Source organism: Vulpes lagopus, chromosome 13 (assembly GCF_018345385.1).
Source record: "Vulpes lagopus strain Blue_001 chromosome 13, ASM1834538v1, whole genome shotgun sequence".
Lineage (NCBI taxonomy): Eukaryota > Metazoa > Chordata > Mammalia > Carnivora > Canidae > Vulpes > Vulpes lagopus.
This window is the reverse complement of record NC_054836.1, coordinates 59,982,576-60,010,207: the sequence shown is the minus strand read 5'-3', so window position 1 is coordinate 60,010,207 and position 27,632 is coordinate 59,982,576. Positions and strand designations below refer to the sequence as shown.

The 27,632-nt window shown below is 45.0% G+C and overlaps 1 protein-coding gene across 21 annotated transcripts in view; it reads left to right on the top strand.

Moving 5' to 3' along the window:
* CADPS2 (calcium dependent secretion activator 2) overlaps nt 1–27,632 on the top strand; it is a 457,875-nt gene that overhangs the window by 428,118 nt on the left and 2,125 nt on the right. For 19 of the 21 annotated variants that reach the window (XM_041727924.1, XM_041727925.1, XM_041727927.1 and 16 more), the window contains 2 exons: nt 7,984–8,091; nt 25,028–25,132. In XM_041727924.1, the coding sequence (XP_041583858.1) occupies nt 7,984–8,091; nt 25,028–25,132 (213 nt within the window). The other 2 variants (XM_041727922.1, XM_041727921.1) reach the window with 2 other exon arrangements.

Sequence of the window (27,632 nt, the reverse complement as noted above, 5' to 3'; positions counted from 1 at the left end):
GAGGTAGAGAAACAGACGTACGTTAAAGCAGCCACAACAACTGGACCCAAGCTCTGTATCGAGCCAGTAACTTGTCGCTCCCTCGAGGGATTCGCATGCCAGTGTCAGTATTAAATCAAGCTGCCCCCCTGCTCCAGCAGAGGATGCTAAATCATAGTCTGGCCCTGGGAGATTAGTAAGGGAGGAGTTCCTCCCTCGGATCTGGACATTACACCTCAATTACTGATGCCGGTGAATATTAACCTCAAAAGCTGTAAGTTGCTATTAACTCTTACTGTTTTTTATGCTAAAACTCCAACAAATACGCCTCTCTAAAGCAGTCTTTTAAGGAGAAACTCATGAGAAAGGAGAACACTGGTTCATCTGTCAAAAAGGTAACTCAAGACTGATCAAAAACCTACCAGCAAAATGCAAACTATCAAACTTCCAGAAGAAAGCATAAAAGAAAATATAGGTGGTCTTGGATTTGATGATGAGGTTTTAGGTGCAACAACACCGAAAACATCCATGAGAGAAAAACAATGTAAATTGGACTTAATAATGAACTACTCTGCACTGTTAAGAGAATGAAAAGACAAGCCAGAGACACATATTTGGTAACAAACTTGTATCTAAAATGTACAAAGAGCACTGAGGGGGGCAACTTGGCAGGATGAGCACTGGGTGTTGTTCTATATGTTGGCAAATTGAACACCAATAAAAAATAAATTAAAAAAAATAAAATGTACAAAGAGCTCTTAATACTCAACATAACAAAACAACCCAATTTGAAAAATGGCAAAAGACCAGAGTAGACACTATAGCCAAGACATAAGGATATCAAATAAACCTCAGAAAAGATGCCCAACATCATTTGTTGTTAGGGAAATGCAGTGAGGCACCCCTACACACCCATTAGTGTGGCTGAAATTTAAATTTTTAAAAAAAATTGACAATAGCAAGATGTTAACAAGGATGCAGAGCAACAGGGACCCTCATTCATTGCTGGTGTAAATATAATATATGGTACAACTACTTTACGAGACCGGCAGTTTCTTACAAAGCTAGTCTAACCATGCAGCCCACCCACTGCATTTCTAGGTATTTATCCAGCCGCTTTGAAAGTGAACATCCACACCAAAACTGCACACAGATGTCCCTACCCACCTTATCCGTGATCACCAAAACTTGGAAGCAACCAAAATGTCCTTCAATAGATGAATAAGACAGGGGGAATACTATCCGGGGAGAGAGAGCCTGCAGTGGGGATGGGCAGAGGAAGAGGGAGAGACGCCCAACGGACTGCACGCCCAGGGCGCTCCACCGCCGGAGATCAGACCCCGGCCGAAACCAAGAGCTGACGGTCTGACCGCCTGTGCCACCAGGTGCCCCGTGTCACAGGTGACTTTTGAAGGTACAGTCAGGGGCACCTGGCTATGTCGGTAGAGCTTGTGACTCTTGATCTTGGGGTTGTGAGCTTAAGCCTCGCATCGGGTGTAGCAATTACTTTAAAAAAAAGTTCATTAGTGCCCATTGGTGATGGTTAACAGTTGAATAAAGGTTTTCTTTAAAATTAAAAATAAAGATGTAGTCGGTCAGTTTTACAGTATTTTCCCTCCTTCCTTTGCGTCAAGATACTATTTATTTCTTAGATGAGGCCACTTGAATACTCAGTGCTTTACGTCAGGGTAAGAGCCGGGAAGAACCCAGAGAATGGAGCACTGGCCGCAGGGACATAGTGCCCTGGGGGAGGGCTGCACAGCAGGACCGGATTAAGTCCCCGCTGCAGGGCTGTAGGGGCACGGAGCTTGCCCGCCGCCCTGCCCAGATGAGCATTTTGCTTCTCTCCTCTTCTTTTGTTTTCTCTGTTGTCTGTTTTGTCGGGCTGGCTCTTCCCTTACGAAGGAAATCCCTGGACCACCGCTGGACTTCTGACATCCCAACATCCTCAAGGCCCCTTGAGGCCAAAATCTGAAATGTTCCAGATTGGGACTGAATAAATCGGTCCCAGTCAGTCTCACTTTTAAAAGCTAAATTAAATAATACCCACAGCATTTTAATTTCACGTCTTCAGGTCCTCCGTGTAGTTTGTAGGGTTGACATCATAACACCTGTAGACAGACCAGGGAGAGGTGAGCGAACATGTTTATAAACTGCGGGATCAAAAACCTTCACCTTGGGCAGCCCGGGGGGCTCAGTGGTTTGGCGCCGCCTTCAGCCCCGGGCCTGATCCCGGAGACCCCGGATCGAGTCCCACGTCGGGCTCCCTGCATGGAGCCTGCTTCTCCCTCTGCCTGGGTCTCTGCCTCTCTCTCTCTCTGTCACTCATGAATAAATAGTCTTAAAAAAAAATCTTCACATCATAATCATTACTTATGAAAATGAGAGTGTAAAGGAATTATGTGCTTCACCTATTAGCACTTTCCTTGCTCGGTAGTCCTGTATCAGCACCTGTCCCTCGGAACTCTCAGGTGTTAGTGATCCTTATTACAGAAATAGCAAGAGAAATACCGGAAGCTCATAGTGTCAAATGGGCAAGACATGATGGGATTAACCTTGAGCCCATAAATCTCAGTTCAAAGTCCACCTGCCTCTTTTCCTGGAGTATTTCAGGCTAAGGTTTTAAACCATTATTCAGTATCCCTTTTCATATTTAAAATAACCTTTTTCCACGACTGTACGACAAAATATTTGTACGTACAAATGCTTACACCTGTGAGTAACAACATATCCCTGTGTAGAAGAAATCCTGTGAAGCATCCATGTGAGTTCAAGAGTGAAAACAATATGACTCCGTGAGGTCTCAGTATTAATCACAGCAGATTCTGGTATGATATACTCTCGTAGCATTAGGGTAGGAACCTGCTCTCTACTAATTATGTTCATAGGGAGCAGACCCGAGATGGAGATCCTTATCCAGAGCAAGAGGAGGAATGGAAGTCTCTCCCTTAGAAATGTGGGATTGAAGGAGGTGTGCATACGGGAAACAGGCGTGTCCCAAGTCTAATGGATGTTTTCCAGGGGGTGTGGGTGACATTGTCTTTAAACCTGAATTTTCTGCCTTCCAATTTGGAGTCAAAATGTATAGCAGTGTTAATGGAGTTTTGAATACTGCTGAATTTAAGAGAAAGGTAATTCTGGCCACTTCACTGCTTGAAATCATAGTGTGGAGGGTTTTATGGGGTTTTTGTTTGTTTGTTTAAAGAACACTGAGATTTTTTTTTCATTGTTTCAAAAAAGTCAGATACACTATTATTAGAAAATCTTGAAAAATGTATATCCTTGTGATGTTTTTGTTCACATTTCTCCCCCCCTCCGCCCACTTTTATGAATTATTCCTCTTCCCTGGCTTATGTAATACCTAAGACGGGGCAAATCTAGTTTGAAGGCTTTACTTCCATTTGTTTCCTTTTGCTTTTCTATGTGAATACAATATAATCATTCTACTTGTACGGAATTGGTAAAAGATATATTTTTACAACAAAATCATCATGGGTATGCTCAAACCTATTTAAGTTTTCGAGGATCTAGAATTTATTTAGCCTACTCTAAATGCTTTTGAAAAGCTTAACTTTAAGAACATTTTTGCTCAGATGTAAAATTAAAGAAATTGCTGCATGGATGCCAAAGTAATAAAGAGTATATTACACAGTGAAAGAAAGATCTATAGTATCGTTAATAATACCTGGATAAGTCATATGTTTGTAGAATTGTGTCCTACGGTCCCTGGTGATCAATTACAGACTACTTCTGAATCTGAAACGCTGGAGCTGAGATAATAAAAATTCCTCCTATTACAATTTCAAACTGAGGAGACTTGTGATTGTTTGAAATCTCAGAAGATCCATATGTGCAAATTATCGGAAATCAGGATATCAAAGTTCCACTCTTGATTGTTTCTTCAAGGCAAGCTTTTGTAGGTTCTGAGAAGTATACTTTCAAATTAAGTCAATTATACTGTAGCTTCTGCTTCATCTTTGAGACTGGAATAGTTTATTTCAAAATTTGTCTCCTTGTTAACTAGACACCATGACAGTGTTTGCATAGTGTGTTGTTAACCTCCCGTGGAAGGTTAAGCGGCTTCTTCTGCATCTAAATCCGTTGCTGTGGAAAATGACTTCAGCATTGCACACACCTCCCCGTGAATAGGGGACTGAAGACGTGCACCTGTGGGATTAGGTGTAGCAGCAGGAAGTAAGAGCATTTGCAGCGTATAATTAGCAAGGAATTTTTTCTCTCTCTTTCTAAACAGCATTTTCATCTCACTAGGTTAACCAGTGATTAATGCTTGAAAAAAAACTTGCTGGAGCCTACACCCTTACTTAAACTTATTGGCTCACTGGTTTTCAATTACTTACGCAGCCGAAGTCAAGAGGCACTCTCTTTACCATACTTCAGGTCCTTCCACATTTATTGATTCCTTTATGATCATAGGGGAATTTTTTAGGTATTTGTGTCCTTTTATTAGGACTTTGTTAGTCACATTTTGTTCTTTTTTGGAATCAAATTAGAATTCCAGAATTCCTGTTTTGCGTTAGAGAGCACTGCCCTAATAAGATGGAGAAGTTAGTGCCCAGTGAACCAAGGATCTCAGAGATTTAAATGGGGGGATGAAAAAAAGCATTGGCTCTCAGTGGTATTTAATGCGCAGCGTGCTTGCTATGTGGATTTTAAATGTTCTTTCCTCAATTTTGTTAAGAAAACTGCGATTACCAGTATAGAAGAGATTTCTAAACATAGCTCTGCAGAACACAACATTCTTGATTAAAAACTCCTCCAAAACCACAGTTTTTGAAGTTTAGCAGACGTCTCCTTTGGAAGGGTAGTGGACGCCCTCCTGTACCAGCATGTGTAGGAATTCCTTGTCTCCGCCTGGCAGCCTCGAGCATCCCATTCGTTTACACACCAAAAAACACACACACACACACACACACACACACACACACAAAAACAGCGTGTTCAGTTTTTACTTTTTAACAAAACCTCATTTCCTAATAAGATACCGTATAATGATGAAGTTAAATGCATAACATGTAATAATAGAATTAGATGCAGTGACTTCCAAAGTATGTAAATTTTACTGCCATAAAACAGAGTCTTTGCACAAAGGAGCACTGAACCAGTGATAATGTCTTCTATCCAAACACATTTGTACTGTAAGTAGAAACTGTTTAAAAGGAAAATTACATCTTTTTTCAGCAATTTATCAGAGATAATTACCCTTCATACACTAAAGGAAGGGATAAAGAACTAGAATTCTAATTGGTAAATGTCACCAACTGTTGCAGTTACTCTTACTTGTGTATATTCTTTTAATGATTATAGTCTCATGCCACAGCTACATGAAAATATATTCACTAGGTGTGAAATTCCCATATGTCACAGTTTCAAGAATAGGTAAACAGCTCAAAGATAAAGAAAGAAATAATGCTAATGAGAAATGTAAGAATTCTGGGTTTTGTTTTCCAGGCAAGTGGATCTTAATTTGCCAAAAGGGGAGGAAATACAATTTCAAAAAAAGAAAAGGACAAGCACTTAATTTTGTCGAAATAAACTTTTAAATGAGCTTCACTTCACACCCTCAACCAGAGATTCTTCTTTCCTTAGAAAGGTGTAGAACTGCCTGCACCCATGGATTCAGTATCATTTCCCTTGGGTCTGCCAACGGGAACAGCATTTACTTTTCTTTTGGGCTTAAACCGTAAAGTGTTTGTTAGTTTTAGATGTTAGAAGATAAACTCTTCCTGGCTGGTGTTTCATTATGTCGAATGTTACCTTGAAGGAGATCAAAGAAACGGGAAAAAGGACCTTAGAGTCTACGGCCACGTGTTTACGGGCCCACGGCCCACGTGTTTAAAGTCACTATTCCCCAGTCCCCCCAGCTACAGCTTCGTTTCCAATGAGGCTGATGGGTCAAGTGATTGACTACGTAAAACTCTCAAGCCTACTCTTCTGTGGAAAGGGAGAGATAAGCCTGGGGCTGAGTGGGGGGAGAAATGGTGGAGAGAGCAAGCCTCGGGTTGGCATACCCTCTGCCTCCCAGTTCAGCCAGGCGGTGCCCACGGCAGCATGTGCGTGCCTACGTCACGGAGGATTATTTCCAGGCACCTGCCTGGAGCTCCGAGCCTAGCCGCCTCCCTACCCAGTATACATAGAAGTGTGCCGTCTGGTCATTTTCATTCTGTGCACTGGATGTTCTCATTTTCGGTGCTTTGACAGAGTTTGAGAAGCGTGGAGAGAAGTGCTTGTCTCCCGGGTCAGCCGTCCTCAAGTATTAATAGTAATAAACTTTGTACAAATCGCCCGACCTCTTCACTGGAAAAACTGATACACGACACATACTCACCCCCCCCCCAAAGGAAAAAAAAGAACAAACCACCCTACGTTTCGTTCTTGGTTATCCTTGTCATTTCATTTAAACTTTCAAACCTTGCTTGAGAGAATTAGGTGGAAAAACAGTGAAGGAATGACTTGGGTAAGTCACCTCCATTATGTTGAAACATAGTCACCACGTGGTACATGGACGCTCTTCAAGGAAAGACCAGTGAAGACCTTTAAGCAGTGGTTTCAAATCATAACTAATAACTAATTTTGTTTATATTGGGACATGTTTGAAAGGATCCTTGACTGTACGTGGTATGTATCTCCCTCTGCCCAAATGTAAGAGCAGTAAGAGCTTCCTGCGACTCTCAGGACCCAGAAGCCACTCCGTTACCAGGAAACCAATTTGATTTTTGTTAATGAGATGTTCATTTCCTACACACTGGCGAAGAGATGGGCAGTTTTATCACCATATATAAAATTTACTCCCCCCACACTCACCCCCCAAAAAGCGATAAGAACTTGTTGTTCTTTAAGGAGAGGCGCTGCCTTATTCAGAACTATGACCTGTTTCCCCCTCAGTGGTAATAGTTAAATGACCCATATTCTCTTTCACCTCATTTCTTTGCAAGATTTACTTTAGCAAAATGAGTCCGTTGATAGAAGTTATAAGGTACATTAATGATGCAAGACCAGCTGACTCATCTGAGCATTCGCTCCACCATTCTGTTCTGATTAATGCCGTATTCTAATCAAACAAATAGAGTGTAGATCATCCAAATGAGTATTTTTATTAACTAGTCCACCTGTGTGAAACTTGAACTAAAGAGAAGTCCAGAAGAAAAACTTTTTAGACGCCATTCAGGTGTTTGTCCCTTCCTGCGACTGATCTTGTAGACTCTGTAACAAGGAATAATTGTATTAACTGGCCTCTCTCCTCTGGCATTGCAAGACACCAGACGCTGGGTAACTTCGGAAAGTTACCTGATTCCCACTTTAGACTCTTCTTAGAAAATTGGTTCATCAATATTCTTATTGTATTTCTAAAATAAAATAAATCTTTGACGTAGTATTGATGAATATAAATGAGTAGAAGCAATGGATAATCCTCAAAATTTCGGTTTACATTTCAGTTCGTGATCCATTAAAATTTTTGCCCAGTATCTTCCCAATAATATTTTACTCAATAAGAAAATGTAGCTTGTATGCCTTGAGCACCTAGAGTAGTTGAGGAGGGCAATCCAAGGAAAAGTAACATTTTTGTTTTTTTATATGGATAACGAGCCAGAGACGGTGACAATTGACTATATTGGCAATTAAATGATTATTGCAGTTGGGGACTTTTTAAAAAAATTCATTCATTTTTACTGCTTGGCATATTAACCTTTCAAGATAGCCCTTAAAGAAAAAACATAACTGGTACTTTGCAGCCACATGTCTCTCTACTCCTTTTAGTAATGATGAGTGACTGTGACCTCGAGTTACGGACGTCAGTAATAAACTTTTATTTATTTTAATTAGGGAATTTACTGAAGGTGTGCATTGTCAATTTTGGTATTGAGCATATTTTACTAACGTAAGCCTTGAAATGATAGAGTGAATTGTTTTCTAAGGTTGTGATTAAATAATACTTTCACCACTGAGACCTGATCTTTTATTCCCCACGCTCTGCTCCCTCAACAGAAACCAGGAATGGATTTGGCAGATACCTATATCATGTTTGTTCGGCAAAACCAGGATATCCTTCGAGAGAAGGTCAATGAAGAAATGTATATAGAAAAGCTGTTTGATGTAAGTAACTGCCCTTGCAAGGCCTCCTGGCATCCTAGAAATATGTGCAGGAAAAACCACCTTTGACTGCTGTGTTTGCAAAGCAGGCTCCTCTCCCGGTACTTTTTCTTCTGTGCAGCTGATATAGTTGATAATTTTATTTCTCTGACTGTTGACAGAAGCCTTAATTGGCTTCTTTTGTACATGAAAACTGTCACTGTTAGAATGAGAGTCTCAAAAACCTTCTGAGGTTAATTTTAACAAGCAGGATGATAGCCAGTTTATCACTGTGTACAGCAGCATTTCCATAAACAGAATCAAGCGGTAATGGATTTGGCTCCTCCTATAAAAGTTTTTCAAGTCCAAATAATGCTCCCTAGTTAAACAAAGACATAAACTGCACTGAAGCCAAATATCTGCCACTCCCCAGTTACTGAACGTTTTTATCTTGATTTACAGCCCTGATGCCCACTCACAATATGACCCCGCAGTTGTGTCAGGACAGAAGTCTTCATTTACCCTTGGCAACTCCTAGAAATGGGGAGGTTGTGGTCTTAGAGAGCGTGATCATGAAGTTTCACTTGTCTAGTGTCTGGAAAGGAAACTAAGAGAGCAATCCATTTCAATCACAATGTTGTCACTCATTTGTAATTATTTAACAGTCAAGTCAAAGGAAGTGGCACTTTGCTGGGTTGTAACTTCACATTATTCACAATGCTGATTCTGAAATGGAATATCTGCTTTGAACTGTATTTATTTATGTTACATCTCCCCTGCATTTTAGAAATGCTTTTCTGGCAGTTTCATTTAATTATGCAAGTTACTGCAAATGTTTTCATAACAGCAATTCACGGGCTTCGTGGTGACACTTCAGCTGTGGCAGGTACAGAAGGTCTTGCTACGTCATCATCTCCACCATGGTCTGTTGTGTCAGTGTTCGCTGTTTGTCAGGTTGGGTGGTCAAAATGAGTCTTCCCTTTCATATTTTACACTTCTAGCCTCTACCCAGGCTGTTTTACAATAAAAGTATCATCTGTTTTAATAAGCTAAGTGTTAATATGTGTGAAAAGAATGATTTCCTAAAAGCTTTGATGCCCTGCAGGGGTATAAAAATTATCATCTATCCAGCTGGCTCTTTTACAAAATACTGAAACCATATTAGCAACTTCTGCTTCCATTTGGTATTGCTCTGACTTTACAAGCATATGTTTTACTTCCAAATTCTCTTTTTACTTTTTTTTTTTTTTTTATGTGGTAATTTTCAAAAATGTTGAACGGGATAGGAAATTGGGTTGATGTTGTTCCCTTTATGTTTGCTCTTGGTATAGCTAAAGCGCGTGTTCTATGGTGCAAACAGGTAGACGCATCTGGAAAGAGGCCACTGTAGGTAGGGGTGTGTGTGTGTGTGTGTGTGTGTGAACGTCTTCAATTTTTCATCCTGGTGACCTGTTTACTACAAAGCTTGCCAGCAGTTCATAGCAGAAGTAGAATTTCTTTCTCTATAAAGATATTACCTACTTCAACTCCAGCCCCTTCACCAAACTTTTTTCGAAGACTTTTTGTGTGACCACAATAACGAGTGGAGCTAACTGAAGTGGATGCAAGGGGGCCGACATTAGAGTCGTGTCTAGTTGAGGGGCACCTGGCCGGCTCAGTTGGTAGGTAGAGCATGTAACCCTTGATCTCAGGGTCGAGTTCAAGCCCCACCTTGGGCAAAGAGCTTGCTTAACACACACACACACATGCAAAATGATGCCTAGTTCAACTGTCCTGGTGAGGTACACTTTTCTTTGATGCCTGAGCATCTGACATGGCTGCAAGTTAGCTTTTGAAAGGAAAGCTTGACAAGCAATTCTGGTTTGGTTGTGAAGGTTTTGTTGTTTTGCATATCCCCAGTAGGACACTGGACTTGTTATTTGTAAAATAGTTATAATGTCCTTAAACATTCTAATATTTTTAAATTGCACATTTTTATTACTATAATTAAAAATTAAAAAGTAGACCCTAATTCTATTGATATGCCATCAAGAATAACATGTATGAGGGGCTACTAAGAGCCCCTAATTAGCCAAGACTGAATTTGCCTCAATTATAGTTAGTAAATGAGAGGTTATCAAGTATGTGTTGAAAGGTAAAGCAGAATGTGTATCTTAAGCAACAGATCATTACCGAGAGACATTATATAATTATTGGAAATCCTCTTGGCTGGAGCTTAAAATAATATTGTTAGGTGTCAAGAAACAGTTGAAAATAATGACCCTATAAATACTGTTGGCAACCTTAGTCTATTACAGAGAAAAAGATGGAAGAGAACAATTTTATTCAGGCCTCACGACAAACTTTTGCTATTCCAATTAAAGTAAGAAGTAAATAGAAGGAAAGGAAGGAAACAGAGACTCCTGCCTTCAGCCGCAGAGGAAAATGTGCGCAGCACACAGCGGGTACATGCGAGCACCCTACAGTGAGTCCACGCTCCAGGGTTTGACCAACCCAGATAAGGGTAAAGGGGATCGAGGTTCTGGTCCTGCTGTGTGAGAGCAGCCTTCCTCGAGAAGGATATGCTTTTAACCCGGTCGAGATTTCGCTTAGTTTTGGAAATGCCGCAAATTGCAACGTTTTTACATAAAAGTTACTCTGAAGGCACGTAGTCGTCCTGCCTCCAGTACCAATACTCCAACACTTGAGTGTCTTACTAAATCCTTTTCTGCATGACGCTCCACTCATGAGAAAAACTACTAAAAACTTTATGAAACTTTCCCTGATATTAGTAGTTACTTGTGGTGTTTCTGTCCTCAAAAACTTTTGGTCATTTGAGCGTCTTAAGTGTCCCTGATACGTGTACTGAAATACTTGAGGTTCCATTGGAATAGCTGTAGCAGTGCCTACGGACGCATAATGACCATCGCCCTAGATTTGTGTGCATTGTTTGGGGACACCTCCTGCGGTCGTCCATACACAGCCCGTGCAGCCACGGGCCACGACCCAGTCTCCTGAACGTCTCACGCTGCAATTATTACTGTCCTGGCCTCCATGGGCAACAGTGTTTTTGCTCCTTATCTTCAAAGTCTTAAAGAGAAGGATGATTAAAATATGTATTCTCTTCAAGGTCCTAAAGAAGATAATCCTAGACTTTTCATTAGGTCTTGAAACAGTAAAGCCAGAAGTACTCTTACAAGATCAACAAAGTTAATATTATCATTGTAGTACATTCTTTACACTGTTTGTGAAGTTAATACGAGAGTATTAATTGTACAAATAGATTTACAAAACAATAAAAAAATTGCATGTTAAAAAAAAAACAAACAAGATAAATAACCAAGACAAATAACCAAGATATTCTCCATTCCGTAATTGGTAAAATTTCTAAAACATTGTTTGCATAACAGAAATTATTTTTTTTTAAGTCTAAATAAACGATGGCAGATTCATGTTGTTCCTAAAAGGAACGGAGTTTGTTTTAAGGTATATCCCTAATTCTCTCAAATTATCGCAGGAGTAATCCCAGCCCCAGCTGTCCCAGGGCGCCTGCTTGTACCAGGAGGTGGCTGGGCACTTCACTCGTTCCCAGCCTGCTCAGCCAGATGCCATCGTCCCCATTTGTCCTTATTTTCAGGGTTAAGAAATCTCCCACTTGAGGAAGACAAGCGACTTATTGAATCAGACTTTGAAATTGTGCCCCTCCAGGTTCAAAGTCTGTGCTGCCTCTATGATGCTTTCAACTTACCAAATCTGAAGTGGTAAAGCAGTCCTGGGGGAAGAGGGCCGGGCCAGGAGTCCACGACCCTGAGTCCCAGCCTCGGCTCCACCGCCGACTGTCAGGGTGGATTCCGAGAAGCTTTGTCGCCTGCTCAAAATGCAGCAGAGTCATCACATATAAACTGAAAAAACTGGTCTAGGATTTCAGCTGGTTTCTGAAATAGCTTCCAGATTTTAAACCAATGAAATTAAATGAGTTTTAATCTTAGCTGTGAGTGACGACAAAAATCAGCGGGCTGGTTGGATGCAGAGCCTCGCACCCCAGGGTGGCCAGTCGCAAGGTTGTCGTGGCGGTGAAAGCAGGGTGTCCCCCCAAGAAGCAGTACAAAGTGCAGTAGATAAAGTAGCAAGGAGACCCTATACGAAAGTATGGCTGTGCTGTACGACACTCTGTGTATCTGCCACCAGGGCGCCGAGCCCCAAATTCAGAAAGTCAGTTGGAACTCGTCTACTCCGTAACGTGCCGAGTCTGATCGACCAGAACATTCTAGACAGAGACCACCTATCCTCTCGAGTGAGTGGTCAGTGTTACACATGTTAAGTTTAAAGTCTACATGTTAAATTCACATTTTTCAGTTTGGAAAAAATAGGTCTTATCTAGGTAAGAGAAACCCCAAGGAAGCTGTCCTGTAGCCAGAGGGTTCCCCAAGGGGTCTTTCTGCGGGTCCGCAGGCTCTCGCACCACAGGCCGGGCTCCCTCTTACCCGCTTGGGGGTAATCAAAACCACCTACCACTTGTCCAGTCCCGCTCTGGCAGTTTGGCAAAGAGGGAGGGGGACAGGCTGGGTAGGGCTCCAGAGCTTGGAGCTCCGGGTCCAGGGGGAGGTGGCTCCCGGCTGCAGCCGTGGCCCCTCGGTCGTTCCCTAGTGCCCACGAGTATCAGGGGCCGGCCAAGCTGCGCCTCTGGCCGAGCGCGCACGCCGAACCCACCTGCCTGCGGGCCTCCGTGCTGATGGGCATCAGCATCACCTGCCCTGCCCCAGGCCCTTTGAAGCCATTTCATTTCAGCTCTCGTGTTGCTGAGGGCACGCCGGGGTGTGGTGTTTAACTGGTAAATCATGCAGATTAAACGTTCTCTTGTGTTATAAGCTGATTATATATGTAATTGTTGAAGAGTTTCAACGAGATTTTTTTTAAAACGTTGTGATGCCTTGTAAACTTAAAAGTAATTCTTTAAATGATAGTTAATCAGTTATATTCACCTAAATAGTGTTTTACAAAGGATTCATTTCTCAGGACCTCCCTGGAAAAGAATTCTGTTGAGGAAAGAAACTCTAAATTAAACATTTTAACTAAAATGGACCTAAACTATATAAATGAGTCCAGTAGCCATTGTAAGATACGGTAACACACAAAGAAACAAAAACCTGAGCCCGTCACGAGAGAATATGTCTCCAAATAAAACTCCCTTTCCGTGCGTGCGCCAGCCGACTGGCCTCCCGGGTACGGGCACGGACGGGCGGAGACCTCAGATTCTGGAGCACCGGGCTTTGCGCCAGGGCCCGAGCCTCGCGACGCAGGCATTTATCCATCCCCAGTTAAAGTCAACGCTACTGTCCTTGACCTTATTTAAAAATTCGGTTTATTATCCCGTTGATTTCACAAGAGTAAGTGGCAGAGAGCGGCTGCCCCATTCCGCCTTCTTCCCGGGCCCTCGCCGGTGGGTGCGTAGAGCCCCGTCTCCGGGTTCAGGCCTTCCCTCCGGAGGAATTTCCTCGTGTGTAATCGGCCTCTCCTGCGGATGCAGGCCGCCGCCCGCTGCGAGTGGAGACCCCTTTGTCCTCTTGCATTTCTCACAATTCCGCGATATTATATAATGTCTCTTGCATGTGGGTGTCAACTCACACACAGCAGTTTTCCCCTTTTTTAATAATCTTTTACTTTCAAATGACCAGGAAGTTGTTGCATGAGCCACATACATTCGTCTAGATTCCCATACAGAGGATTTTCGCTTTGACGTTGTCTCTCTATAAAAAGAATTGAAATACCAGACATGGACTCTTGGACGATTAGGCCCCGCCACGATTTTCCTGCCAACACTCAAGGTTAAATGTCAACAACAGTCATTATTTTCCCGTTTCATCAATAGAAAGGGACGGATGATGTACGCTCGGCGACCTACTGGAGGCTCTAGAACCTGCCCATGTTGGGCGCCCGGCACCTCACTGTACTTGATGCAGATGAAAACTTTGATCTGTGGGTCGTGTGTGTAACTTCCAGCACCGTGTTATTTAGCTGCCGTGACGCACTGTCCCCCAGGTGGTTTTGGTTTTCTTGATTGTATTTCTGGGCTGTCTTACCTACAGTATTTGGACTCCTACCGGAGCCGTTTGGCCTCTCTCAAGATAGTCACAGCCAAGCCTGTTGTGCGGTTGCCTTTTCTACCTTAGTAGAGGCCCTACAGAGCTTGCCCGTAGCTACACCCCCCGCCCCCAAAGTTTGTTTCTTTTTAACAACCTCTCCTCTGGAGTACAGCTGTCTGGTTTGTTTTTGTTAATAATCCTTATTTTAATGTTATTATTTGTAAGTATAAGAATTTATAAAGGGATCTACTTTTGATGTACAGTAGGTGCCAAAATAGCTTTGGCAAGTCCAGACGCAGCTTGGAGCAGCCAAAGGCCTTCATTTGAATCTAAGCTGTTGGTGAATTAAGACCTGAGAAACTTGAGATGCGCGTGCCTAATTGCCTAAAAGAAGCTCAGCAAGAAAATGTAGTGTAGCGTGTTGATCTGATTTCTTTGATAATTCAAAAGAATCTCCCAAGAAATATGTGGACTTCTTACTTCTATTCTTGAAATGTGATCGTGAAACACAATTGTCATTTGGCACATTCCCAGAAATACACATCTTTGCATGAGGCACCTGGACATATGTGGCAGGTCTGTTAGAATCAGCTAATTAACAACACAGGCTTAAACAGGCACCTCATCTGGCAGTGCAGTCAGTTGCCTGATGGTGCTCAGCAGGATGGGGTAGTGCTTTTTATTTTTCTATCCTAATGGTCTGCTGCCCACCTAATTTTGCCTTATTGTCAGTCACTACTTACCGCAGCTTGGGGCCCTCCCAGGAGGCTAAATTATTATCAAAGGATTAGGGAGATGTAGCCTTGCAGCTCTGACATTTCTGATTACTTGTCTATGCCAGAACACTAATTAGCTGTGACTAATTAAGAAAAATGTCCCTGCCATAGAAAACCATTTAAAAGAACTGAGAAGTAGAAAAGCAATTCAAAAGCTGAGCAGTGCTCAGATTTGCCGATGCTCTTTAGATTTCCACCAGAGCCTTAACTCACCTTTAATTGTGCTCAGAATTAAAAAAAAAAAAGAAGAAGAAGAAGAAAAGAAAAGAAAGAAAAGGAAGAGGAAAAAAAAAAAGAAAATCTCACATGTGAACTGATCTGAGGTTTTTACTTGAAGAGGAAAAAAAATTGTGGAAATTGTGGTTGATCACCTAAACCCTCTTAGCGATGGTGAAATTGTCTTTGATCAGTGGAAGATGACAAAACTTTCATTTTCATCGAGAAATTTTTCTAGACACCAAATGTGTTGAGCGTGCGTTTGCATTCGTTCGCCCAAGCCGACAACAATGACTTCATAGTTCTCGAAGGAAGAATATTCTCTTAACCGGTTTCATAAAAGATGGCTAAGACGGTTACAGGCTGCACCTTGAGCGTTTTCAAAGCTGTTTCCCCTTGATTTCGTGCTGCTTCCACATTTAAGATCATCTGGGAACCTGACTTCGTGGGCTGAGCGGCCTCTCCCCGGTGACCTCGCCCGCCTGGACTGCGGCTGGCCGGGCACCTTGCTGCTGGAGACCGGGGCCCAGACTCCCGGCCTGGGGCGGCCATGGCGGCCACCACCCCTGACCACCAGGGCAGCCGCTCCAGGCCCCCCACCGCCCCCCATGCCCATCCCCCCCACCCCGTGGCCGCCCTCCTCCCCCCCCCCAGCTGTGGCTTGTCTGCACCTCAGCGAGTAACCCCTGTGGGTCTCCCTCCACGTCCCACCCACGTCCCGCCTCTGGCCCCCGTGGGACCGGCCTTGGAACTCCCCTTGGCGCGCTCTGCCAGCTGGGGCTGTGGGCCGCACTAGGCCGCGAGCTTTCATGTGGCCGCAGGACTCCCTGGGCCGCGGCCCGTCCCTGCCACCCCCCCTCCTCACCCCTGCTTCCCCCTGCAGCCCCCACCCCCGTGGGACTGGCTCCAGAACTCCCTTGTGCACCCTCCGCAGCTGGGGCTGTGGGCCGCACTGGGCCGTGAGCTTTCATGTGGCCGCAGTACTCCCTGGGCCATGGCCCGTCCTGCCGCCCCCCCCCACCCCTGCTTCCTCCTGCAGCCTCCCCCCCCTCCAGTGGGACGGCTCTGAAACTTCCCTCGGTGTCCTCCGCCAGCTGTGGCTATGGGCCGCGAGCTTTCATGGAGCCACAGGACTCCCTGGGCCACGGCCCGTCCCTGCCAACCCTCCTCCTCACCCCTGCTTCCCCCTGCAGCCCCCACCCCCGTGGGACCAGCTCCAGAACTCCCCTCTGTGCCCTCTGCCAGCAGAGGCTGTGGGCCACGAGCTTTCATGTGGCAGCACAGGACTCCCTGGGCCGCCTCCCGCCCCTGCTGCCCTCCCTCCCCCCCCCCCCCGCTCCCCTTTCCTACCCCCTCCCCATGGGACCTGCTCCGGAACTCCCCTGTGCGCCCTCCGCAGCTGGGGCTGTGGGCTGCAGTGGGCCGCGAGCTTGCACGCACCCGCAGGACTCCCTGGGGGTCCCTCTGTCCCACAAGGCCGCGCCCTCGGTCCGCAGCCCCCGCCCCGCCCCCACTGCCCCTGCGGTGTCCGGTGTCCGTTCTGCCCACCGGGGGCCCAGGAGCTGCAGCCCTCCCGTCCCGGGCCGAGCGGGAAGGCGGCGAGGCCGTGGCCTGGTTTGGCCGCGGGGCCAGCGTCTCTCCGGGACCCTGAGGTTCTGACCAGGACGGACACGGGAGCTCGTCCACGACCGATGTTCCTGCCGCGGCCCGTGTGGCGTTGCTGAAGGAGCGCCCAGCCCTGCCCAGCCGCCCGGAGCCCGCCCTCCTGTGAGTCCGCGGCCCACGGCAGCGCCTCCGGCCGGCAAGTGAGCTGGAGGCCTTCGTGGACGCAGCGGGCGGAGGGCAGCCCCCTCGGGAGAGTCCGCGTGACCAGACACGCGCTCACTCTCGTGTCTCTTTCCAGGGGAAGGCTGGCAACCTGGCGGCCTTGGGGGCCAGCGACGGCCTGCGCCTCCCAGTTCGCGGCCCCAAGCGGTGACCCTGCGGGCTGCTGCGCTGGAGGCCGGGCTCACTTCGCCTCCCAAGAGGCTTCCCTAACCCTCAGGCTGAAGTCAACTAGGCCACAGCACCGCTGCTTTCCTACATTTATTTAAAAACTCGTAGCTCACAGAGCCGACAGGCCCAGAAGTCACCCGAGACATCCCTTGGTGGTAAAAGTGCACGGCAGCCTTGGCCGCACCCCACACGGGCCAGCCTCAGGTACGACCTGGCCGTGGGCCCACGGGCCCTAGGCCCGGCCGAGCGTGCAGCACGGCCGCCTTCCGTGTAAGGCTGTGCTCGTGGACACTCAGCATGGACGCACACGTGGGGCCTTCCTCCTCTGTCTGCGTCATCACTCGAATGAAGTCAGACTGTCACACTAAAGCCCGCTGTTAGCCCTGTGTCCCCCTTCCCTAGCCCAACGCGGTCGTTGACCTCTGGGCGATGCCCACGGCTCTCGCATCCATTCCGTTAGTTTTCTGTTACTGAGACGCATGGATGAAGTCAACGCCCTGGCTCCGAGGCTCCTGTCGTCTGTCGCTGCAGAGGCTGCACGGTCACTGTTACGCATGTACACCCTCTAGCCCCAAATACCAAAGTGCCTTGGGTTCTTTGGCAGGTAGGCGACGCGGGCTGCAGGCCTGCTGAGGCCCGGAGGCAGCAGGACGAGGGAGGCTTTGCCGCTCCCCGTGCTCACCCGTGGCCACCGTGGCAGCTCTGCAGGACGTCGTTAGATATTTCTATCCACGTCGGGGCTTGAGGAGCAGGGAATGTGTGAGCGCCCGATTGCGCCTGGTCAGCGAGAGGTAGCACGGGCTTCCCGGCAGAAGTAATGAGGGAAAGAAGTCTCCACGGTTCCCAGAGATGAGGCCCAGGAACCAGTGGTCGGGATAGACGTCCAGGCAGAGGGATCGACGTGCCCAGAAGCCCTAGATTTAGAGAAACCCAACATCCAGCAGAGCGGCAGCTCGCTGGGCTGGCAGAGATGGGTTCCCTGGGAGTGGCCCGTGGGCTGCAGGCAGAACGATGGCTGGCTGGTCCCGTCCCCACAACACTCTCAGAAAGTAACTCTGGAATGATTGTTTTCCATTTTTATAAGGAAATGGAAACAGAAGGGCCTGCTTATAGGTAAGTCTCAGGCCTAGATCTTCTCTCCAACCGTGCCGTTCAGTAGCCGTGCCAGACGTCCAGTTTATTTTATCCAGATCTGACCGTATGGATTTAAATGCAATATTGACCAAAAATTTTTTAAAGATTTAATTTATTTATTCATGAGAGACACAGAGAGAGAGAGAGGCAGAGACACAGGCAGAGGGAGAAGCAGGCTCCATGCAGGGAGCCCGACACAGAACTCCATCCGGGGACTCCAGGATCACACCCTGGGCTGAAGGCAGCGCTAAACTGCCACCCGGGATGCCCTTGACCAAAATTTCATATATAGTATTCAAAATGAGTCATTCAGCCAGGTGAAAGTGTCACGGTGCCCACACGAGCTGTGCAGTGGCAATGTGCCCCAAACTGGTGTCTACAACAGCATAACTGGATTGACAGCTGGGCCAAACCAATCATGATTAGTCATTTCGGTCACAAAACATTAGTCAAACCAGCATGTGTCCCATCATTTGTCATGAAGTAGGAGAGAGGGGAACAACTGATCATCTGAAATTTTCACTTCGTAACCTTTATCTCTAAGATTTTATTTATTTATTCATGACAGAGACAGAGAGAGGCAGAGACCCAGGCAGAGGGAAAAGCAGGCTCCCTACGGGGAGCCCGACGTGGGACTCGATCCCGGGACCTGGGGTCACGCCCTGGGCAGAAGGCAGATCACTGAGCACCCCCCGCCCCGTGTCCCCACTTTATAGTCATTTTAACCCCAGGAAAAGACCCCAGAACAAAATGACAGAGGCATTACCTACTTAATAATAATAATAAAGAACAGTATTAATTTGATTTGATTTTAAAGATTTATCTATCTTTGAGAGGGAGCATGAGCAGGGACAGAGGCAGAGGGAGAGGGGTCTTAAGCAGAGTCTGTGCTGAGCGCGGTGCCCCACGCGGGACTGGATGTCACGGCCCCAGATCATGAGCTGGGCTAGATCCAGGTGCTCAGCTCCTGAGCCACCCAAGCGCCCCGAGAACAGTCTTGATTTTAGTGCCTTTGTGTGGAGTGTCGGGAAGGGCCGACTGGCTTAATAGTGTACTTCCAGGACATTTTGGAATGAAGGGAACTTGGGGTTAATGAGGTAGAGCAGAAAAGAGGTCTTTGGAAATGTAGATCATTTTAACTTTGCAAGGAAACGTGGTGGACTTCTTTGGAATAATGAACGAGCACGTCCTGGTTACTTCACGGTCCGCTGTCGTGACGACTCTCAGGGACCCCCAGGAACGGAGGAGGTTGTCTTCTTGGTTGTCTGCTGGAGGCAGTGAACTGCCTTCAAGAATCAGAGGCTTGACTGGCAGGACGGAATGGTTTCTAGAAGGAAATGGCCTAACCCAGGCTGTCACGAGTCCACGCTCTGAAGCATGGATATAAGATATCAACTATGTGTATATAAATCAGGTAAAACATAAAATGCCACTTATTGTATAAACCCGAATAACACGTTCAGTCTGACCTCGGGTTTCCACCCGTACAAGCTCAGTTTCCACGTGTGCAACTCGGCCGTGATGAAAACCGTCTCCCGACGGTCGCTGGAAGAATTCAATGAAATTTTAACTGAGATACTTACATTTCCCAGGGAGGACTGAAAAAATAGACCGGATGCCTTTATCATCAGGATCCGTGAAAATGCCAGACAGGAGTGACTGCACCTGCCGGTTCTTTAGAAATCTCCTTCATTGCTCGTGAGTCTTCGTGGTTTCATTTTTATGTTTGTGCTTCATTAAAAGGCCAAAATGAGTAAGCTGAAAACAGACAAAAACAACAGGTAATGGACACTTCTGGAACTCTAAACTTGCACACTTTTTGTCTTTGAAGATAAAGCCGTGTTGAAGGACCACGCAGAAGGCAGGGCGCGGTCATTTGGCCTTCCCCGCGGGTCTGTCTCCCGAGCAAGGCGGCCGCGCTGGGGCCGGGCCGGGCGCCCTGGGCCGTGATCGGCGAGGCCGGCGGTGGAGGGGCGCTTGGGGGAGGCCGGCCCCACGGCACCTGCCCTTCGGTGATGGAGGAGAGACGGGCGGCCCGAGCGGTGGGCCCGAGCGCCCCGGGTTCCCGACCCGTAGCCCCCCGGAGCCGCAGAGCGGGCCTGGAGAACGGCTTGTGTTTGCCAGACTTTCGAAGACCTTCAGCATCTCGAAAATATTATCCATTCTTGTATCCAGGCCGCGTAGCCCTCGAAAGGTGCCATTTCCCAGGGTGACCTCTCGGGCGGCAGCTCACCTGGGCGCGGTGCTGCGGGTGCCCGGCCCACCCCCCAGGAGAGGGCCGCACACCTGCACCTGCTGGGTCCCAGCGCCCACGGGGGTCGGGGGGTGCGTTTTCCTGTCGTTCACCTACGGAGGCAGCATAGCTGGAGAAGAATGAAAATATATCAGCTAGCCGGACCGGCTCCTAATCAATAAAAAGCTAAACGCTTAAGCAGAAAATTCGTCACCGATTTGTTCCAGCAAAGCGGCTCTTTGCGCGTCGCCGTCGTCACCAGAAGCCACATTCTGACAAATGACTTGCTTGAAGCCGCCGTGATCTGCGAGCCCTATGTGGTCGGGTGATTCGGATTGCGGGGTATGGGCCACAGAGCCCTAAAGGCATTGTGCATCAGCACGTATTGAGCCCTCGTTCCAGGTGGCCAGCCGCTGGACTTTCTTAAAAATAAAATTCCCCAAATAAACGCGGAGCGCCTGTGTCCAAGCAGTACGTGTTCCATTTAACCGAATCACCCTCGAGACGTTAGGAATCGGGCAGAAGAGGGAGTTGTGCATATTTAATATATTTGTTTTATATTTCCCCTAGCCAACAGAATAATGAAATTCCTTAACTACTTCTCTTTAACTTGCATGAAGAAAGCACGGTATGTTGCTAAATCTCTTTTCAGCGGCACCGCGGAGAAACAACTTTAATCCTTGTTAGAAAATTGCCGAGTCTGGGACTGACAAAGAGCTCATGCTTGTTCCATTGTTAGCGGCCGCCCGGAGCAGGGCCCTTTACAGCTGCGCGGATCCCGCGGCTCAGCTGCACTATTTAGGAGGCGAGGTTTGTCAATTCTATTGACAATGGAGAGAGTTTTTCAGGGCCCGTAGCAGTGCGGACACAGTTGGGGATCAATGCCAGCCATTCAGACTGCACCCTCTTTCATTGCTTTGGTTTGTTAATTCAAGACTAAAGGTCCACTGAGGGGGTTCAGGGTGTTTAAGAAAGCTGATGAACTGTTTAAGAAAGCTGATGAACTGCAAGCGTTTCTAGCCCTGGTGTGGCAATTTCCATAGTCAGTGGCAACTCCTGGCACTGAGGGAGCTATGTCCTTGTTGACCTTCTTGTTATTAAAAATGCACAAGTGCTGCGCTTCTCAATATTTCAACACTCTTTCATTGTCAATACCACCTTCTGAGCCCTTCAGCTTGTTGCTTGCTCTAAAGATCTTCTTAGATTGGGTTTGAAAACTTCACCTTAAACACTAGATTAGACTGATGTTCTGTTTTCCGTGCTCCTGTTGATTTGTTGAACCTTCCCAGGGCTGGAAAGCAAGTAGCAGCTTGATGGGGAGACGGGCTGCTAATATGATTTACCAGTCTACAGTCATGCACAATAAGTGTGAATAAATACAGGGGTCTCACAGAGTCAACCCTAGCCTTTCCTTTTCTTTTCTTTTTGCTTTAAAAGAAATATCTCAAGAAAATGAAGTGAGTAATGCATGCCCTTACAGGAGTTGAATGAACCACAAAAAGAAAAAAAAAAAACCCATATTTTTTTTTGTTAAAGCGGTAGGCTGCTGTCACGGATTGATGTGGAAAAAAAAAAAAAAAAAAGCACCACCACACCGTAGAACATACACTTACTGCTTTATTCCTGAGTAGAGCAAAGCGAAGAATGAAGCGGTAATGCCATGCCCACGGCCTCGGTGCGGCGGCAGCGCTGCTTGTCATCCCCCCGAAGGGAAAAGTGAATAGTCAGCCCAATGTTTTCTAAAATGAACTTTCCCAGAACGAAAGGACACTTGCCAACATTCAGACTTTTTGCACATTCACCCTTTCCGAATGTTTTTGTTTTCCTTCTTTCTTTGCACTGAGGGCTTGGCGTGGTCTGGGGTGGGGGAAGAAGCAGCTGACCTACCTTTGGACTTTTTTGTCAGGACGACCACCCGGGACCCACCCATATTGCAGCACCCAGAAGGGGAACGTGTCAGTCCCCGCACCAGAAACAGGAGCGAGCTGGAGATCTCTGGCTGCTGGTTTCGTTTGTTTGCTTATTTGTTTGCTTGGAGCGTGTGCGAGTGTCTCTTTCACCAGATGCGAGAAAGCAGCAGTCCTCCTGGGTTTTGTTGTTGTCGTTAGCTTGCTGTTAGAAGCCACAGAAACTCTGAGCTAAAGTACTGCTTTCTCCTGATTGCTTGATTTAGCCGAAAATCGTCAAATTCCTTTGACTTGGGAACCGAAAAATACGCATTTTAATCCGAAAAGAACAATCTCTCTTAAAGAATTTTCCTTATCGATTCACTGGTTGCCTTTAAAAGTAAGATGATGGTAAAGTAGCTGAAGCCTTTTACTTCACAAAGGTCCTCTTTTCTTCTCTGTCTTTATAGTTAACTTCCAATCATTTTATTCCCAACATATTTTTCTCTAAAGTTACAATTTTGCCATTGTGTTAAAGTAGTTCTATTAATAATAAATTTCTGTTACATTAGATGTCCTTTTGATTATCACTTAATCATGAGTATCATTTATGTGTAATGGGAAAAATGAGCTAATTTTAAATCGTGTTAGATTTTTTTTTTAAAAGCATAAAGATGTTTATGGAGTAATTTTAAGAAAGCATTTTCATTTCCCTCAAATTTATACAATTTACCATGGATATGATAACTTTACAGTCTAACAGATTAACTGGTAACGTTATGCTAGATTCCATATTTCATAGCTTGTTCTCCCCTACAAAACAGTGTCTCTTGCAGAAGGGCTTTATATAATTCAAAAATCATAGCCGTTGTGACTACATTTTATCTTTCAAATTACCTGGAAACTGGTGTAGGGGTGAGGGTCTTAATTTAGTATATACTCCTACTCACCATCAGCAATACCCAGGAGTGTTTACCTGTATTAAAATAGAACTCAAGGGGTTGAGGCTATAAGTAATTTGAAATAAGGAAGTTTAGGGTTTAAATACTATTAGAAATCACTGTGTCAGCTGAGGTACTGAATCCATTTGCACCTTTTTTTTTTTTTTTTTTTTTTTTTAGGAATTTAGGAGTGTATCTTATTTTGTAAAACTTATTTCTGATACTTTTATGATGTCCAGAAAATTTAAAAAGCCATCATTAGGAAAGAGCAAAAGTGGGCACGTGGATAACATTTTTTTAAATCATAACCTATCTCACATTCTAAAAACCTGAAGTTCTCATTTGTCCGTGTGGTATCAGAATATTTAGCAAATCAGTTATTCATTTTAGTTAGCTTATTTTATGCATGTATGTTCAGTGTACTAACAAATTAATAGAAATAAGTCTAGTGAAACGGATTCAGGTTTAATTCATGCTTAAAATACCATTTCTTACACGAAATTTTATCAGAACAATGTTAATAATAAATACAAGGCCGGATGAATTCCAGACTTACTCGCATCACATAAGATTTCTCTTGGAAATTGAATTTACTATTTTGTCATGGAAAAAAAAAAGTATTTTTTAAGGTCTTTTTTCTCTATTTGACTACCTAAGCACACATGCACCACACATACATGATCTGTGGGGTCACCCTACGTCCGTACCCTGTGTCTGTCCCTTCTCTTTCAAAAACTCTCGTCATTTCCTTAGTGCTGGGTGGGCTTTGCTATTTCTCACGGATATCTGAATGAGTAGCAATTATTATTTTTACAGTATTACCTGAACCCAGCTCTGTCACCATGAGTAGCAGATTGCCTTAAAAATGAAACAAAAGCAAAATGTCTGCTTTTACTATACCGATTGATGTTATTTAGGAGCGGGAAATTACATCACAAAATAATTTTGGTTTTCCCCTCAAGAGAGTGGTCATGGAGAGGAAAAAATACGAACCTTCCAAAAACACTAGCAACCTGAAACAAATCCTTTCCTTTCGTGACTTAGTCAACTGACCTCTTCTTTCTGATTCTTGCAGACACAGCAATTCCGTCCTGACAACATTCCTTCCTAAGGTCTCAAATCTTTATCTTAGGTGGTTTTAAAACAGCTTGGCAGGTAACTTAACAGATAGTAGAGGAGGGCGTGATTGGGGATCCCTGGCTCGTACGCCCTGGCAAGGCTTTTACCATCGCTGCCGTAAAATGTCATTTCTAGGTACTGACGGCGTGCGTCAGGGCATAACGCGTCTGCTCTCTGGTTTTTACATAACATACAGGCTAATGAGAAATTTCCCTTTTGAAAATAATTCACCTGCTTCTTCCTGCTGTGGGGGAGCCCCTTCAGTCCCATAACGTGCATTTAGCGCCCATTGTTACCTAGAGATTACAAAGCAGGCCGCTAGGCTGCAAGTGCAGAAACACGGTTTCCCATGAATATGTTACAGCTGAAAGACTCATGTTAATTCATGTAGAGAACAGCCTAGGTCAACTTAGCAGATTTTCTAGCAAAACATACAATTCTGTTAACAGGAAATTATAGCATTATTGACTTCAAGTGCTGATCTGTGGTCATTCCAGAGTGTGTCATTACCCCCTCATTACCGAATCTGTTACATGAATACTGCAGAGGCTGTTTTCTGTTTTGTTCTCCTCCCCTCTGCCCCCATCCTTCTTTCCAGCAATGGTACAGCAGTTCCATGAAAGTCATTTGTGTCTGGTTGGCTGATAGATTAGACCTTCAGCTTCATATTTACCAACTGAAGACGCTCATCAAGATTGTGAAGGTAAACAAAATGTGTTTAGATGTGAATTGCCACCAAGCTACGAAGAATAATGGCTAGATATTGACATACAAGGAAATTGTATTTGATGCAACTGAATGGATGTAAGTACTTTAAAATCATCACCCTCGGCAAACCATAGGCTACTGTTCACTTACGTTTTTAGTTAGGTTATTAAGTGTATTTTAATTTTTCTGCACTAATAAAAATATTTTATCGAGTAATCGCATTGTAAGATAATGTGCCTTGAGCACATTTACCCGATTATAGTAGGTCCACAGTAATTTGGTACTAATGTTCTTGATTATAGAAATGTTTTCTCCTAATACAGTTCCTTCATATTTATTAGGATCACCTATCATCTTGAGGGCTTTTGAATTGTATTTGCCCACAGCATAAGGAGAGTTTCCATTCTTTTGTTCTATCCTGACGTGAAAGTAACGTCGTCACTGCCTGGCTTCCTTTGGAAGCACGCCCCATCTTCTCTGTAAGTCAGAAACGATCTGTTTGAGTGTTGGGGACCATGCCAGCTACCAACAGGTGTCACGTCCCTTAAGCGAGGCCGTTTTAACTTTTGCTCTTCAAAAGAAAAGGCTGACAACATACATATTATATTTAGCGAGTAGGGGCTTTAAAATCGTATTATACTTAACATGGTTTTTCACACTTTGTAAATTCTAGTGGAAACACAAAATTTGCCCCAAGTATAGCTATGTCTTAAAACTGAGACAGATCCTACCTTCTGCCTAAAAGCAAAACTCTAAGCTATTGAGATTCAGCTATTTTTTTTTAAAAAGACGACCGTCACTTCCATTTTAGTGCCATTCACCAAATGGGATACATATGCCATTTATATATATGTATGTATGTGCCCATATATGTGTATTGTGTATCGGCACATATATTATGTTTAGATACGTATGTGCACGTATGACACACACACGTATACTCAGTAGTTCTCGGCGTCATCCCTGACCTATCATCACCAACATGCAAATTATCGTGTCCCACCCCAGACCTTCCGAATCAGAAACCCTAGTGGGGCCCAGCAATCTGTAGATTAACAAGCCCGCCATGTGATTCTGATGATAAAGTTAGAGACAATCTGTTGCATTACGTTGTTTTTTTCCACGTTACCAAAAGAAAAAAGTTTTATCCACACTAAAATATTTCCCATCGTGCTCTAGGTTCCTGCGGTCTAATTAGAATACATGTTCTTTTGTGCCATAGCCACACAGGCTATCACACATTAGAACCATAAATAGGAAAGTTCCGTTCTAAACTGAGAAATTGGCGAATCTCCTGGAACATAGAGCCGGAGCTATGATCTCACAGCAATAGCAATCACAGTTAGTCATAAACGGCAAGTAAAACTATAGCCACCCGCTAATTTTTAATACTAACAAACATATTCCATTTCAATGGACAAAATACCATTGGTCCGGAGCACTTCTTACCAGGTGCTCTTTAATTTACAAAGAAACCGAAAGCACACTGAGATACACTCGTGTTTGCCTTCGTTTCTGCAATGTCTCTTGTTTCTATAAATGGGACTCGGAGAGCTTCCAAATGCATTTTGTTTTTCATAAAAGACAATCCGATTGCCTGCGCACCCTCTAGATTCCCGTGTATGTTAAGGGTGCAGCGCGTGCGCTGGGGTTGGCTGCCTGCCCTTACGATCAGCCGTATTTTCAGGTTCATATCTTGCCTTCAAGGTGCCGGAGAGGACCTCTTCAGCTGATCGGTATTCACTGATAGATCGTTAAGCTCTCTGTTTTTAGAATAAAATCTCTATCGTTTATTAGCCCATCATTTGTTCCTTTCAAAGTTATTCCCCTTCTCGTATTCACGTCATTGCGATGATAGATCAAGCACAGTGAATACTTTAGCAGAGTCAGATGATAATGTCATGAATTTTACGGTGACATTTCCGTTGTACTCGAAGGCAGTCAGTTGATCTTATTTTAACACAGTCTTCGTTATGGGCCACTAGTAGTCCAGGCTGGTAAATATGAAAATAAATGTCATGAGTAGGTTTGACTCCCCATGCTTTGTTTCTCGCAGGCAGGTCCCCACACTCAGCCAATGCTTGCTTTGGCTCATACAGTTAATCAAATTGTAGAGCTTTTATTTAATAATTAAAAGTTATTTTCATAGTGGAAATCAGAAAGAATTAATAATTGAATGTTTAATTGTTTCTTTTCCTACTCTGAATATAAACAGACTTTAACCAGTTTCATACGTAGATCCGTAATTCTTCAGAACTTCAGAATAGTGGTATTTTTTTTTTTATTTATTATTTATGTATTATAGTCACAGAGAGAGAGAGAGAGACAGGCAGAGACACAGGCAGAGGGAGAAGCAGGCTCCATGCACCGGGAGCCCGATGTGGGATTCGATCCCGGGTCTCCAGGATCGCGCCCTGGGCCAAAGGCAGGCGCCAAACCGCTGCACCACCCAGGGATCCCCCAGAATAGTGGTATTTCATAACGTTCACTTTTCA